The sequence below is a fragment of the Tetrahymena thermophila genome, assembly GCF_000189635.1.
Source record: "Tetrahymena thermophila SB210 genomic scaffold scf_8254823, whole genome shotgun sequence".
Lineage (NCBI taxonomy): Eukaryota > Ciliophora > Oligohymenophorea > Hymenostomatida > Tetrahymenidae > Tetrahymena > Tetrahymena thermophila.
Window position 1 is genome coordinate 212,920 of NW_002476578.1, and position 17,099 is coordinate 230,018.

A 17,099-nucleotide genomic window follows, 5' to 3' on the forward strand; every position below is an offset into this window, starting at 1 on the left:
ATTAAAATTTTTTTATTTTGTATAGTTAAAACTTTTATTTAATACCTTATCTCTTCTTTTAAATGCTGTAAAATAAATTTACAATAAATAAAAGCAAAATTTGAATAAATATATAATTAATTATGATTGGAAATTTTGTGCAAATTCATTTTTTTCCCTTCGATATTTCTCGAATGTTCTAAATATTTACTTTATTTCATACATAAGTAAAAAAAATATTAATAAATTTGGAAAAAAAATAAATTTAATTAGTATTAATATTAGCTAATTGTTAATCTAATATATAATATGTAGGCAAAAAAAAATATCTAAAAATATTTAAACTAATAAATTTTAAACATATTTAATTCATATAAAATAAATAATTTTAGTTGAATTAATTGCTTTATTTTACTTAATTAATTGAATAAAGTATAATATTTTTACTTTAGTTATCTTATTTAGGTTTTATTGAAGAAATATCTCTGAATTAATTTGTTCTTTTCAAAGATATAAGTTTGAGAGAGAGTATATGTTAGTTTTTTAATTAGCTTATCAAATAAAATTTGCATATTAAAAAATATACTATAATAAAATGTTTAATTTATTTTTTATAAATTAATAATTCAGTTAATGCATTTCAAATTCATATTTCAAATATTTTTTTGCTAAAAATTGTATTAGTTATTTGGTAAATATTTATTTTTTCTAATAATTTTTATTTTATTTTAATGTCCTTTTTTACTACAATTTTTTAAATATAAAAAGGATTATTTGCCAACCATTCTTCTACAAAATTTTAAAAAATTTTAACATTTTTTTACTCAATAATATTAAAATTATATCACTCTTATTTTTGCTAATTTAATTAAGAAAACTAATGAAAGTTATTAAATTTTTATATTTTGAAATGATCTAAAATGTAAAGTTTAAATTTTCAAAAATTTGTTAAACTTTAAAGTTGAAAGAAAAATGAATAAACTTTAAAAAAAAATATGATAGATTAATAAACAATAAGACAAACAAAATTCTTAAATAAATTAATTTTATTACAAAAAATAAGTGTAAATTCATTTAATGGTTTTTTGAATGGAAATACAAATAAATAAATAGTTAGTAGTCTATAATATCTTCAAGATTACGTCACAAATTATATCACTTAAACTCATAATAAAGACGAAATTTAATGATCAGCTTATTTGGCAAGAAAATTAACTAAATTTAATTAGGAAATAGAAATAATTAAATAAGAAGTGAATAAGATAAAGGAGAGCTTTTATATTAGTAAAGTAAAAAAAAAAAGCAGAAAGAAATTTAGATTGCAGCATACTTGTTAGTATAAGCTACTAGTTTGTTGCTAAACTGATCAAACTCAATTTTTTCATAAAATAGTATTTTTTCACTATTGTTCTAAGCTTGCTTTATAATATGATTTTTTTAATGATTTAGGGCTTTAATAAAATTTGAAATGGTTTTTGGGCTTATTGCTCATTTTATTGAAGTAATAACAAATGAAATTGTGGAGGATGTTTAGATAGTAAAGGAAGTTTTAGCTTATCATATTAGCGAATTCTCTGAATACCGCTATCAACAAAAAGAGATGAGAAAGATAAAGTAGAAAATGAATTACTGTGATAGCTATGAAGAATGGGTCAGTTATTCAATTTAACATGATAGTTTGAAAGATATAACCTTATGGAAAAAAGATCCTACTTCACCAAATTATAATTTTGAATATATCTAGCATTTGCGTGATTAACTTAAATCAGATAGGTTAAATAAAAATGTTCTTAAGATCATCCACACTCTCAGATCACATGCTTTCAGAAATATTGGAAATATCTTAGATCCTCTACTTTATAAAGAATGCTTCAATGGAACTAAAGATTTAATTGAAGATTTCTAAAATGAAATAGATCTTTGCATTTAGTACATCGCTTCTACTTCTTAATTATCTGTAAGAAAAAAAATGGAATTCTTCATAGAAATGAGGCATGCTGTTGGGAGAACTGCACTAGTATTAAGTGGCGGTGGACTCATGGGAATGTATCATGTTGGTGTTGTTAAGACCCTCTACGAATAAAAATTGTTGCCTAGAATTATCAGCGGTAGCTCTGCTGGAAGTATTATAGCAGCTTTCATATGCACCAGAAAATATGAGGAGCTGCCTTCTCTTTTCTTAACAGATGGAATCAACTGGCAAGCATTTTAAAAAAGAGATCCTAAGTAATTAATCTAAATTTATAAAAAAATTATTTGTGTTAAATCAGAAATTTTCTACTGAATTTTAATTACCTCCTTTCTTTTAAAAACATTTAGTTAACTCATTTACATATTTTTTATATAAATAGAGGATAGATGATACGTAAGCTTAAGAGATTCTTCAAAGAGGTATGCAAACAAATATATTTTTTTAATTACCTTTGTTTTCTTTTCTCTTACTAGCTCAATTTACTTCCTAACTTACTTACAATCATAATTTTTATTTAAAAATCAATCAATCAATTTATTTATTTATTTGTTTTCTAATTAATTTAATTCTTTAAAATTTTTGTAATTCAGTAAAAATATGAAGAAATAAATGGAAAATAAAAATAAAATTTTAAAAGGAATATGTTTCTTATTTTACACTTACATCTCAATAAAAATATGAAGCAACTGAAAATAGAAATAAAAATTTAAAAGGAATATGTTTCTTATTTTAAATGAATATAAATATTTTAGGGAGTTCTACTTGATGTTAAAGTACTTTATGAGTTTACAAGATAAAATATTGGAGATATTACTTTTTAGGAAGCGTATGATAGAACTGGATTTATTCTGAATATTACAGTTACAGGACAAGGTACTCATGATAATGACAGAGTTTTGAATTATTTAAGTGCTCCAAATGTTATAATATGGTCAGCTGTTTGTTGCAGCTGCGGTATCCCTTACATTTATGGACCCAGTGATCTTCTCTGCAAAAATGAGAAAGATGAGATTGTACTTTATCTTGATAAAAAGAAAAAATTTGTTGATGGGTCAATTGGAGCTGATCTTCCCATGCATCGCTTATCTGAATTCTTTAATGTAAATAGTTTTATAGTCAGTTAAACAAATCCTTGGGTCGTACCATTCATGGATAGAGGAGAAAAGCATCCTATTGTATATCTTCCTTTCGTTAAGTTATTCAACATTATTAGAAAACTCCTTAACTCAGAATTAAAGCACAGAGTCTAATAGCTTTCAGACTTTGATCTTCTACCTGGAGCTTTAAGTAAATGGGTTAATATAGTCTTGCAGGTTTTATTTTTTCTACTTTTATTTTATAAGGTTTTCTACAAGTTAAACATAAAAGATTTTAATTTTATTTAATTAAAGAATAAAAATAGCTGAAAGTTGAAAGTTATTTTTATCTCAATTGAAATTAAATATTTTATTTTTTTAAATAAATTTTAAACAAATCACAAATTAAATATAAAAACTAAAATAATTATTGTTTTCATTCATAGTTGTTTTCCTTACAACTGATATTTATTAAATAAAATAAGTAAATTTTTTACAATTAAAAATGACTTTTTTATCAAATATACTAGACTTACGTGGGCCACATCACAATAGCTCCTGTACCAAGATGGAGTGACTATGCAAATGTATTGGAAGTTCCAAAGTCTAGCGATGATTTTGAGCATTTTATGTTAGGAGGTGCTAGAAAGACATTCTCAAAGATTCCATACATCAAAGCCTACATGAGGTATGAAAATAGCTTAACAAGAGGTTACAACAAAATAAAGCAACAGCTAGCAGAAGATTCTGGACCTATAATTCCAGTCTAAGATCCTGATGAGTCTTATGACAATGAAAGTATATTCATGGATGCCTTTGAAGAGGAAGAAGATATTAGAGACAAAAGAATTAGCCTCGGGAAGAGTAAATCCATTTATGAAGACTCTAAAAGAGTTAGAAATTTCTCTTTCATTATTCCAAGAACTAAATCAAAAGAAGTTCTTGAAAAACTAAATAAAATAGGAGTAAAACCTGCTTTAGTAAGAAAGAATTCATCCTCCTCAAAAGAGTGATGTGATACAGAAAATATTAATTATATAATTTATATCTAACAAGTTTACTTTTACTTACAATTTGATAGTCATTTACTTATTTCTAAATAAATAAATATAATTAATTTCATTATATTACTAAAAACTTTATTATTAAATAAATATCATTTTGCATTTTAAACAGAATAAATAAGTATGTGTGTTGATCTTCATTTTTTTATTTCAAAAAGATAAAACATTTATAAATAACGATTCTTTGATGTTAAAGTCCCTTTAAAAATATAAACAAATTCTGAAAAATTGATAAATAGATTAATAAAAAATTTAATAATTATTATTGAAAAGGAGGATATAAAAATATATTATTTTTAATTCAAGATATTTATTGGTTTATTTGTAACTTCATAAAATTTGAATTTTTAAGTAAAGTCCACAAAATAACCCTAATAATAGGAGGGAATGATTAATTAAAAGTTAAAATATATATGAACATATTTTTTAAATCATTCATTTTATTATAAAAGGCAAATTTTATTTTTAGTAATTTTAAAAATGTTATGAAATAATTTTTTGAAAGTAATTAATTATTAAATTAAATGCCATTTAATAATACATTTCTAAAATAGTTCTAATTTATAAATTTAAGTTAATAGGAAGACTCATAAAAAGTAATTCATTTATCAATTCGAGAGAGAGTTTTTTTATTAGTTAAGAGAATTAAGAATATATATTAAGATAGAATCAAATTATTTTATAAAATTAATTTAAAAAAATTTAAATATTCTAATTGATTAAATTATTATGTTGATTTAAATTGGGACATTCATTTAAATGCTAATCAAATTTTATTTTTTATTTTAACCTTCTTCTTTGTTTTGTTTTTTAAACTTTATTGAATTAATATAATTATTTTTAGAACTGAAAACTATAGATAAATAGATAGATAGATGCTGGAATTAAATTAAAAGTTAGAACAAATTTTTAGATAAGTAGGTAGCTAAGAAATAGATAATTCTCATAATAACAAAAAAAATTTTGATTTAGATTAGTTCTAAAAAAAGTGCCATTTATTTATTTTTGAATAATAAAGAAGAACTTGCTATAAATAAATAAATATTTTGTGATACCAGTCATTTAAAATGATGATTAGAGATTTGCTAATGTAATTTTATCTCTCTGTCGTGAATATTACACATAATATAAATGAGCTAGTTATCAAAAAGACTATGTAAATGAAAAAAAGAAAGTGAAAATCTCAATCTCTTGGTAACAAATTTTTATTTATCTTTTTGTTGCTTTAATAATATTTTTAATAATAAGTAAGTGAAAAAAGCAATCGTAAACTAAAAGGATTAGTACAATTTTTACTTATTTATCAATTCTTTAAAAAAGTTAAATTGGTAAAAAATTAAAAGTAAAAAATTAATCTTAACATTTCCTTATTTTATTAGAGAAACAAACCTCTTCTTTCTAAGCTATTTTCAAAATCTATTGGCAGCAAACAATTAGCTTTTACCAGATAGAATCCACTGTTGAATATTAATCTGATACTGCATTTATACAAGACAATAAACGCTTTTGCTTCATTAAAAAAAAAAAAATCATAAAAAGCTAAATAAAAGTAGTTAGTGAGTTCATAAAATGAAGACATAAGATTTTAAATCCAACCAAAAATCTGGCGATATTGAATCACAAATGCCTAAATAAGGTTAGAAGGAACAAAGATCAAATAAGGAAAATTCACCTGAAAGATCGTAGCAAAATATTTGTAAATCCATATTATATTTTTCACTGAAATGACATAGTAAATTTGAGATAACATTATTTTTAATCCTTTTTTATTGAAAAAACAAAAAGCAACGAGCTCAAACAATATTGATAAAATAAACAATACTTTAAATAGCTCGAATTTTGAAATTGGAGACAGATTGCCAATGCAAAAAATCTAAGTTATAAAATAAAATTCATCACCAAAGAACAACGTTATCTCTAATTATTTAAGCTAAGGAATTAGGTCTGTTCGTGTTCTCACTTATAACATCTTTCTAAGACCTCCACCAATCAAGAACAATAAAGACGACTACAAAAATGAGAGAACTAAGCTTTTTCTCAATTCAATAAGTGACTTTGATATTGTTTGTCTTTAGGAATTGTTTGGTTTTCTCAACCAACGCAAACACAAAATTATATTCAATGCTATGAAACAAGGATTCTTCTATCATGCAACATCACCTTCTCCTTCCTTTTTTAGCTCCTACTTGGTAGATGGAGGATTAGTAACAATTTCTAGATTTCCCATCATAGAAAAGTCGTACAGACCTTTTAAATATGGAGTCCTCTCAGATAATTTATCATAGAAGGGTGTTCTATACACAAAAATTTAAGCAAACGATTCGTATATTCATCTTTTTAACACACATCTTCAAGCTAGTTACGTAGGTGCTGAAAATAATGTGGTAAGAGACTATATTAAACAATATTTATACTAACTAATTAATTAAAAGCATACTATAAAATTAATTAATTTTCATTCATATTACACTAAAATTGATAAACAAAATATATTTAAGCATCATTTTTCTTTTCCAAAATTATTAGAAAGCTACAGTTATCACAAGAGTAGACCAACTTATTTTGATAAAAGACTTCATAAAAGAATAAGTAAAAAAGCACAGAGAAAAGGAGAGTGATATTATTATGATTTGTGGTGATTTCAATGTTAATGCTCGTCCCTAAACTTATCCTATTCATTATTTAAATGATGTTCCTGATATTTAAGTAACAAAATTATAATAAACCTTTCTTACTAGAAACATTACAATGTTTAACCTAAAAATAAAAGGAATATATCAGAAAAATAAACCCAAAAGAATTTAGTGAGTATGACATCCTTAGATACATTCTATCTGACTTTGAAAGTATAGAATTCATAGATACATTAAGGGTAATTCAAAAAATTTATTTTCAATTAATCAATTTAATTTGATTTCGATTTAAAAATTTTTTTTTTTAAACTAATTTTTGATTATATGTAAATTATCAAATAGAGAAAATTTAAAGGTGAGTCTCCCATTACTTATGCCGATACTTACATTGATAGGGAAACTTAATAAGAACTACCAATGGAAGAGGCTCTAACAATAAAAGAGGATTTACTCCAAAAATCATGCTTAGACTATATTATTCAATTGAAAATTCCGATTGAAGCAAAAGAAGTATAAGAAAATAACAACAACAACAACAATAACAACGAAAATGAAGAAGTAAGATAATAAATAATACATTTGCTACTAAATTATAATTATTAGAATGCGACAGTTTCTTGAATTTTATTTTTATCAAATTAAAATAGGATGATATTGAAGAATTCAAAATGAAAAAATCAAATGCGCAATCTCAAAGTGGATTTGTTTTTGATTACGAATAAGTTTTCTTAGAAAAATTCTTTGTAAAAAACTAACCATTTACATAGTTAAGCGATCATTATGGTGTTTACACAACCCTGAGATACGTAAATGTAAACTAAAAAAGTAGTTTCCAATTTAAAGAGTCTGTTATATCTTCTTAGGATAAAAAAAATATAGATAATAAAAATTAGCACAGCTTTAACAATGCAAGTTTGAATGAATGAATGAGTAATTAAAATTGTTTTCAATGAGATCATTTATAAATCATAATGAAGTTTGAATTAAAGCTAAAACTAATAAACTAAATAAATATACAAAAATAATAATAAACAACTAAATAAAGCATATATAATAAATATAATCAATCTAACAATACTACTATTTTCTTATACTCTTTATTTGCTGAAATTTCGTTTTGAAATAGAACAAGTTTCCACATATTTTTACTACAAATTATTGACAAGTGATAATTATCAATAAATCTATCTTAACTACCTTATAATTAGAGATTACTAAGCCTTTTTTCTTAATTTGCTTTTAATTAAAGAAATATCCTGAATTAAAAATTTTTTCTAATTAGAAATAAACCAATTCTCATGCAATTGAATGATTGATTGATTGATCTATCTATCAATCAATAAATCATTTAATAATTAACATTTAAAAAATGTATCCGAAAAATATGTAAAAAAGAGCAACTTCACAAAAAACTATTTATATTAAAATTAATAATAAATATTTTATAAGATATTGTGCTAAATTACAAGTTTTGCATAGAGTTTCTTTTTAAATTAATTTTTACCTTCGAAATCCAAATTTCTTTTTAAAATTTGTTTTATTTTATTTAAAAATTTGAATTTTTTTCTATATTTTTAAATTCAAGTCAATGTAATTTATCTGATAAGAAAAAATTTCAATAAAAACACAATCAACACTTTTAAATTAGAGCAGATTTCTTTAAGAATATTATTAAATGAATTAAGAATTTTAATCTTCTCTTTTTCTGATCAATTCTGAAATTGATGAATATTATGTATGAGTTGATTAATCAATAATTTAAAAAAAGAAAAATTTAAACAAAAATTTGTTTGAATTTAATAATTGTAATTATGAATGAGTTCATTAAATAAAATTTGAATATGAAAGTATTATTTTTTTAGAATTAATAAATAATTAAGCTGAATTATAAAAATTACAAATCGTAATATGAACATTCAATAAATAATCAAAATACTATTTAAATAATAATGTATTCTATAAAGCTTATGGCTAAATTATTTAGATAAAGAAAGCTCTTAATATATAATTGAATATAATGAGATAGTTTGCTGATTTCTAGACAATTTACAATTAATTTTGTGATATTTATTTTATACAATAGATAAGTCAATAAATAATATTATAAATAAATAATATATTTAAATAAATTAATATTCATAATTTACGTTTAGTAGGAATATACAAAAAATTATTGATTGCTTAGATGGTCAGGAATCTCCTCAAAATTTAATATTTGTTAACTTATAAAATTTAAACGATAAGTTTACTCAACTTATCAATCATATAATTCATTCATTGATTCTCTAATTGTTTGGAAGGCTTTTTTCTTTAGCCTGATTGAGATGTAAAGGCCTTTCTTATAATATTTGAGTTTTTAGAAAGATAAATATTTGATAACGAATTAATATTTTATGAGCTATTTAAAAAGTTGTTTGGTGTAAATGACTGAACCCAGTCTTATTGGAGATATTTATAATGAACAGGGTAGTTGTTAGAGTAATTTGCAGAATTGGGGTAGTTTGATACAAGAAGTGAAGAGTTATTTTAGAAATTACCAGCCAAATTTGCTTACAAGTTGTTTTGTAAATTGTTGATTGAGATGAAATTACTCATATCATCTGTTGAAGTACTTGATACATTTTTGTTTAAGCTGTTTATCTTTGGCGTGTACAGAGTATTTCTTAGTTTTAAAACAACCTCCTGAGAGTTTTCTTTTGTTTTCTGCTTTTGTAGAGCTATTTAAAGTTATTTATTAAGTATTTTATCTGTCGTAGAGTAGTTTCTTGAAGTTGGATTTGCAGAAAATGAATGTGCATTTTGGTTATGGTTTTCTTCTATCAATGTGTTGCTTGATATTTCATTTCTAAAACCCTATTGAGATTGGTTTCTCCTTTTGAATAGAGCATTTGTTGATTAATTGTTTTTGTTTTTATTAATGTTAAAGTAATATTTTAATTCTGAATTGTTTTTCGTGGTGGAGCTTTGCTATGGCAAAAAATATTTATTATGAAGATCTTGCTTCTAAAGCTCTTTTCTTTCCTTTAAATTGATTTCTCTTCTAACTGTAATTAGTTTAAATTAATTATTTTATTTATATTAAACTAAAATAAAAAAATTTACTATTGTAAATTGCATTCGTTTTTATATTTTAGAATTCAAACTTCTAGAATTCTTTAGCTAACTTTGAGCTTATTTTGTTGTTTTCTTTCTTGATAATATCGCTGAATTTCTCTGCAAAATCATTTTATTAGACATTATTATCCACTATTTTTTATGTAAATAAGCATAATCAAAATTATAATAATAAGAATTAATTAATTACATTTATTTATTTTGAATAGCACATCTTAATCTAAAGCGAATTATCGGTAAGCAGATTTTTCCTATTTGCTGCTGTCTGTTTCTGCATTCTATATCAATCTGTGATAAACTATTTTCTTTTTCTTTTCTTCTTATAATTTTTTCTCTCTTTCTACATTGTCTTTGTTGAGATATTCATCATATTCCTTTCTTTCTACCATTTTTAAATGATCTCTTTCTTCGTCTATGAAATCCTTTTAAATTTAATATAAAAAATTCATCATTTAAAAACTAAACAATAAAATTTATTTATTTATTTACTTCTTCTGTATATTTTAAATTATTTTTATCAAAATTGTTTGATCCAGGACGATTTGAAATTTAATTTTATTGTTAATTAGGCTAGTTGTTGACATCTGTCATTGAATTTGTAGATTAAAATGCATTTGGATCTTTTTGATTTCCATTAGAATTAGAAATTTATACACTGTTCTATTAAGAACCTAAATTAATCATACTGTTATTGTTTCCTCCATTTAGATTTTAGTTAGATTAACTAATGTTGTTAAAGATGCTTTAAAAGGATTATCCAGATAATGGAGAAGCTATTTTTCTGGCCATATTTTTACGTAAATCAGATATTTCATTTATAAATTTATAGATTGCTTGCTTTTTATTTACCTGGTCTTAGGTATTATTGCCTAAGTTATTTTAAGAAGAAGGAGGAGAGTTAATTAATAATTTGCTTTTGTCGATTTGCGAAGAGATTCTTGCAAATCTTTATAAAGCGTCTTCTTCTTCATTCTTTCTATATTTTAATTGCTTATCATAGGCATTCATGTAACTCTTTATTATGAAGTCGCTCTTTGGCAAACTCAAAATTCCTCCTGTAGTTGGAGGATTATCAGAACCTTGGACATTATTTCTTATTTCAATATTTCTTTCCTTTAATTATTATATGATAAAATTGATATATCCGTCTATCAGCAAATACAGGCTCTGAAAATTTGTAAATATTTAATTCATTTTTTCAATTAAAATTTTGAGAGCTTCCTCTTTTATTTGTTAGAGTATGTCGCTGTTTGAAATTTCAGGAAAACTCTCAAGAGTTCTGCTAATAAATTATTTTATAAATTACTCATGTAACATATATCTAGCCATTTTATCTTATAGAATTTCTTAACATATCTAATTGATATTTTATTCTTTTTCTCTTTCTTATGTAGATTATTTCTGCAAATTATTAGTATTTTAGTGAATAGATTACTCTTTTATCTTATCTGTAAATAAAGATATAGGTGGAGGAAGTGTTGTTTGATCATCTTCAACCATTCTTTGACTGGAACTTATGTTAATTCCAAAGTTTTCATCAAAATTTAAATAGCTTAGCTACCTTTAAGACCCTCTTTTAAACGTTTATTAGGATGTTTTAGAAGCTTCTTTGCCTTAGCTAGTAGACTAAATTTAAGAATTTTAATGACTGAATTAAGATATTGAATTCTACAAGTTGGGTATATTTAAATAAGTCTATTTTTGATTGTTAGTTGCTATGTTTGATTATGGAGTATCTTTTATATTTGATGCAGAATGCTAAAGTTACAAACTCTATCCTTAGTTAAAATTAGAATGAAAAGAAGAATGACTTTTTTAAAACGAGTAGCCAGATACTTAATAAGTGTGAAAGCCCATAACTTGCTCATTTATTTTTTAAAATTCTTTCTCAAGAGACTTTCCATTCGTTGCCAATGCAAACAAATCGGAGCTGCTCTTTAGAAGCTACGTAGTGACATACTCAAATTCAAAATATAAATTTGTTTTCTGCTATAATTAATCAATCTTAAAGTCTATCAAAGGAACTATTAAACATATCCTCTCAACATACTCTACCAGATTTAAGTAGCTCTTGAAAATAAATTTCTATAAATTCTCGTTTTCTTTTTCTAACTGTAGTGTTTCTTTATTGTACTCGCTAAACACTTCAACATTAATTGTAGATGTCTTTTTAATTAACAATTATACAAATTAAAAGAATAAATTAAATCAATTATTTAATAACAAATAAATAAGTTTTTTCAATAAATTGAATTCTTAAAAAATTAATTTTAAGAAATAATTTACAATTTCTTTGTTTGTTTTATTATCAATTTTGGAAATAAATCCTGAATCCATAGCAATTTTTTAATTAAGAAATTCATCAACTATTTCTTGTTTTGTCTGTATTTGTGGCTTTGGTTGTACCTCATTTAAATAATTTGCTTAACCTTCAAAAATAATTTTCATATCAGGATATTTAGTTTAATTTTATTAATTTATTTAATTCTCCTAATTTTAATTCTCAACAAAAAAATTTTGTTCCTTGATTAATTTGATTTCATTTTCTAATTCTTAAAGCTCTAAAGTAAGAAGCTTTTTTTGTTGAATAAATTCCTCACATTAACTTTTTTGAAGTAAATTTTTGAGAGAAAGTTGTTAATAAAACTCCATAATTTATTCCATGACTGGCTCTATGTTTTCATTATGATCAAAATAATACTGATGTATTTTTTCTAAAACTTCTTTTCTGTCGAAGTTAGGTGGCTCAACTTCATAGTCATCTAAATAATTTGCTGTCACGTTTTCCAATATCTTAAGTTGTTTTCTTTTAGACTTTTTACTAAGTCTAATTGGGGTTGATACTAAAGGACTCATAATAGAAGAATTTTGTGCACTCCTTATTATTTTTGACTATCCTAAGGTATTATGTTTGTTAAAATCTGCTAGATCTTTTTTGCTAGAATTTTAATTCTGTAAATTCCCAGATGGACTTTATATGTTAATCTGAGTCCCAAAAACAGTAGAAACACAATTTACACTTCCTTCGTTTAAATGCCCATTTTCATGATTTTTATTTGCCATTTATGAAGGAGTTTCAATACTGTTATGCTCAATCTCAATGTAGTTTTGAATAATATTATCTGTTTATCCCTTCAAAAATATCCTATTTAATAGTTTAAGAACATTTATAAATAATTCTAACACCAAGAAGAAATTTGCTTACTTTTCTATTTCTTCAAAAGACCATAAATAAAGACCAACAAAGTAGGATTCCTTTTCTCTCTTTTCATATTTTTATTTTTCTAAATCCAACTAAGCTATCTCTTTTTCCAATTGTATTATTTAGCTTTTGCTCTCCTAAGATATTTAAACAAATTAAATTAATATTTTCATCAAATAAATAGAAGGCTTATTTAACCTAATAAATAAACATTTTCAATTTCAAAATAAAATGTATTTATTAATCTTCTCTACCTCTATTTTTATTTGAACATTCGACAAGAAATACTCTTCTTGCTCGTTTTCTGCCTTGAGCTGCTAGCTAATCCCAATTTTTTTATCTTTATATTGCTTATACAATTTGCCAACGTTTTAAATTTATTCCTTTGCTTACTCTACATTTTAATTAACAACCCTCTTTTTATAAGAATAATTTTTATAGATTTAGTACAATAATCATTTTCAAAATACTTTATTATCATTAGCTTGAAGTTCTATCTAAAAGATATCTTTGTACTTCTAATCTGCCAAATCATTCATCCTCTTTAATTGATTTACCTTTCTTCTATAATCTTCCTGATTTGATGAAAAAATTCAATATATAATTTAAAAAATCTTTTATAATTTACAATAGAATGCAACAAATTATTTTTCATAGTAATTATTTAATCATGTCTTTCATTTTCATTAAAAATATTTTATTCACTCTCACTTATAAGCTAATCAATATCTTCGATATGATTCTTTATCGTACTTTGATCATAAACTGACTTAGCAGGCATAAATTAGGTGCTTTTAGAGCGATAATAGCTCTTAGAAAACCCGTTTTTAGAAAAGTTAAAAGATTTCTTAAAGTTTCTTTCATCCATTTGGCTTTGCTATTCTTAGCGAGACATTAAAGAGTTTCTAGTAGCGAAGAATCCATTAGTTGCTTACATATTTTAGCTGTTTAGATTGTTTTGAAATTAAGAGTTTGATGTTAACTTGTAAGTTGATTCCATTGATGTACTTCTATTCAAGGCATTGTTATTTCTTTCCTAAATTAGAAGCTTATCTAAGCTAAGCCTTTTTTGCTCATTAATAGTTTTTAGTTTGTCTAATTCTTTTTTGAACTATTTTTGATTAAAATAAAATGAATTTGAAACCAAATGTAATATATAAATAAATAAATCATTAGTAAGCAAATAGGATTTGTAAAAATAAATTTTATAGGAGCAATTACATCATTATCTTAAATCTATATTTTAGGATCTAAATCAAGATTGCTATTGGATGAAATATCTGTTTTTTTGTACGTCTCAAATTCCTTTCTCAACTAAATTCTTTTTTCATTGATTTGTTAATCGTAAGCCTATTGTCTCTTCCTAATTTCCTCTTCTTCTTTCTTTTAGCGCTCTTTTTCAGTTATATTAAAGTTGACTCTGCTTTTCATAGGTCTAAATCTTATTGCACTTTTCCAACAATATTCTGAAATGTGATTTTAATAGAATTAAGTTGCGTATTTCTATTGTATTATAAAGTAGGTAGTGCAAATAATAATATTTATTGTTGGTCAAAATCAATCTAACTAAATACAAACAAACAAACAAGTATTGAATAATTAATTAATTCTATTGAATATATCAAATTTAATCTTTTAACTTCCAATATTCAATATTGATTGTAGTATCTATCTAACTTTTATTATTAAATTTACAACTAATTTTTCAAAAAAAGCTAAATAGCTTTTATGGTCAGAGTTTTTTTACTAATTTTTTTTTTTTCAAGTTAATTAAAATTATTTGCTTGAAAAAAATTTATTCCTACTACAAAAAAAAAAAACAACCCAAAATGTAATTTTTAAATAAACATAATTATTATTAATTCTTTTAAACTATAATTTAATTTAAAAGTAAAAAAACTTTAATTGAGAAAGAGTAACATCGAGTAGTTAAGCGAACATTTTTTAAATATTCTATATTCAATCTCAAATAAAATATATTAATAAATTAAGTGTGTTAATAAATTTCGTTTCTTATTTAAAAATTAAATTTAGTCTAAAATATTTTCTTTTCAAATTATCTATCAAAAAGATAAAAAAATAAATAAAAAATGAATGAATGAATGAATGAATGAATTATTGCTAAAATGAAAAATAATTTTGTGGAAATTCTAAAACTTTTTTCAAGCAATAATAAATATCCTGTTTATTATTTTGTCAAGATATGTTTTATTTGTTAACGAAAGTTCTTCAAATATTTGGACAAATTTATTGGTCGGGGATCTAGCTCAAATGGTAGAGCGCTCGTTTAGCATACGAGAGGCACTGGGATCAATGCCCAGGTTCTCCAATCTTTTTTATTTTTTAATTAATAAATATTTAGTTTTAAAAATAATATAAGAAAAAAATAGCGAAAAATATTGTTCGGGGATCTAGCTCAAATGGTAGAGCGCTCGTTTAGCATACGAGAGGCACTGGGATCAATGCCCAGGTTCTCCAATTTTTTATTTTTATAAAAAAAATAAAAAAATGTTTAGATTAAACAATAATAGATATAACTTTGATCTCAATATATTGTAAGGGGATCTAGCTCAAATGGTAGAGCGCTCGTTTAGCATACGAGAGGCACTGGGATCAATGCCCAGGTTCTCCAATTTTTTATAAAAATAAATACTTTTTTCTTAATAATTTAAAATCAAATAAGAAAAAAAAGAAGCAAAAAGATTTTGGTGAACTTAAAATTATAAAAATACAAAAGATATATACACAAATTATTAAATCTACAAATAAGATTTTTAATTATATGATTGATGAATGGTATTTAAGCTGTTTCTAATTTTTTTAATTCAACTTAATGTGATTCTAAAAAATAACTCGAATAAAATGCATGTGTAAATAGGGATAGTCAAGTTGTCATCAAAGTAGTATTTACGAGAGTTAGGGCCTATTTCAGCCAAAATAGAAATTAAAAAGCAAGCTATAGAATAATGTAGATAGCTAGTATTGTCTAATCTTTGGTAATGCAAGTAGTCTAAATAAACTAATCTGAAAATAACTCCACAAATAGTGCAAATAATACCACACCCTAAAGTACCTGAGATACTCTTTCCTTCCATAAATTGCAAGGACTTAAAATAAATCCCGCATAAACTAGCAAATGGATCACCAAAACTTAAGAAAAGAATACCGATCAATGCAATAGGCTTGTCAAAGATAGCAAGACTTAAAAATACACCTAATAAAAAGAAAAATGCTCCAGGGAGACCCTCAATTTCGTGAGGTCTTAGCAAAAACTTAAAAGTGTTTAAATACATTTAATTAAATCTTTCATTTTTCTTCCTAAGAATGTGAACACACAAGAAATACAAAAAACCACAAAGTGAGCCATACAAAGCGAGTGTATCAGAAACAAGAATTGCTATAATAAGAATGACCAATCCAGAACCTAAATGCTAAATTCTCCTAATTAAGTGGAACTCATTCGAGTTTTAAACATCATCATTCCTTTTTATAAACTTCAAGCTGTAGTTAAAGCCTACAACAAGAGCAATCATGCCCAAAATTTCAAGAATCATTTTCTAAAAAACTAACTAACTAACTAGCTAACTATTAACTTATTTATTTGATATTATTAGTTTAATAATATTAATCTAAAAAATTAAAATTAATTAGTAAATATATTTAAATTTCTCAATTTAATATGATACTTACATGGTAAAGAAAATAATTAATATGAATGTAACATTTGTAATATTCTAAACTAATATTGAACCTTTATTTTGAATTTTATAAAATTTATATCAGTATTATTCATACAATTTACCATCTATACTAAATTTAAATACCAAAAGGCTAAATAAACAAATTAATAATATAATTCTAACATTTACATGTTCAAATTTATACCCATTTCTTCTATATTTTTATATAAGTATCATAAAGTTTGTAGCATAAAGCTTAACAAATATAAAGTTTCTATAATTATTTTTATAATCAAAATAAATAATAAATTATAAAAATTGTATGTTTTTTAAAAGAATTCAATTTATCAAATCATCAAAAATAAATAAATGTGTAGAT

General features: G+C 23.7%; 4 protein-coding genes across 4 annotated transcripts; 2 read left to right on the forward strand and 2 right to left on the reverse strand. All coding sequences in view use genetic code 6, as the record gives it.

The window, feature by feature from the left end:
- Positions 1–1,447: 1,447 nt before the first annotated feature.
- TTHERM_00548040 (patatin family phospholipase) lies at positions 1,448–4,040 on the forward strand (the record flags this gene model as incomplete). The annotated part of the gene is made up of 4 exons (XM_971567.2): positions 1,448–2,205; positions 2,331–2,370; positions 2,704–3,264; positions 3,558–4,040. The coding sequence occupies 4 exons, from the start codon at positions 1,448–1,450 to the stop codon at positions 4,038–4,040; spliced, it is 1,842 nt and encodes a 613-aa protein (XP_976660.2).
- Positions 4,041–5,660: 1,620 nt separating this feature from the next.
- TTHERM_00548030 (endonuclease/exonuclease/phosphatase family protein) lies at positions 5,661–7,650 on the forward strand (the record flags this gene model as incomplete). Its single annotated transcript, XM_971566.2, has 6 exons — positions 5,661–5,787; positions 5,877–6,475; positions 6,618–6,797; positions 6,862–6,963; positions 7,067–7,282; positions 7,372–7,650. 6 exons carry the CDS (start codon positions 5,661–5,663, stop codon positions 7,648–7,650), a joined length of 1,503 nt encoding a protein of 500 aa, XP_976659.2.
- A 1,348-nt stretch (positions 7,651–8,998) lies between these two features.
- On the reverse strand, positions 8,999–14,471 carry TTHERM_00548020 (hypothetical protein; the record flags this gene model as incomplete). Its single annotated transcript, XM_971565.2, has 10 exons — positions 8,999–9,768; positions 9,827–9,970; positions 10,029–10,260; positions 10,328–12,004; positions 12,125–12,983; positions 13,044–13,177; positions 13,295–13,456; positions 13,511–13,615; positions 13,669–14,151; positions 14,262–14,471. 10 exons carry the CDS (start codon positions 14,469–14,471, stop codon positions 8,999–9,001), a joined length of 4,776 nt encoding a protein of 1,591 aa, XP_976658.2.
- A 1,394-nt stretch (positions 14,472–15,865) lies between these two features.
- Positions 15,866–16,732, reverse strand: TTHERM_00547980 (phosphatidate cytidylyltransferase; the record flags this gene model as incomplete). Its single annotated transcript, XM_971564.3, has 1 exon — positions 15,866–16,732. The coding sequence occupies one exon, from the start codon at positions 16,730–16,732 to the stop codon at positions 15,866–15,868; it is 867 nt and encodes a 288-aa protein (XP_976657.2).
- Positions 16,733–17,099: the final 367 nt, after the last annotated feature.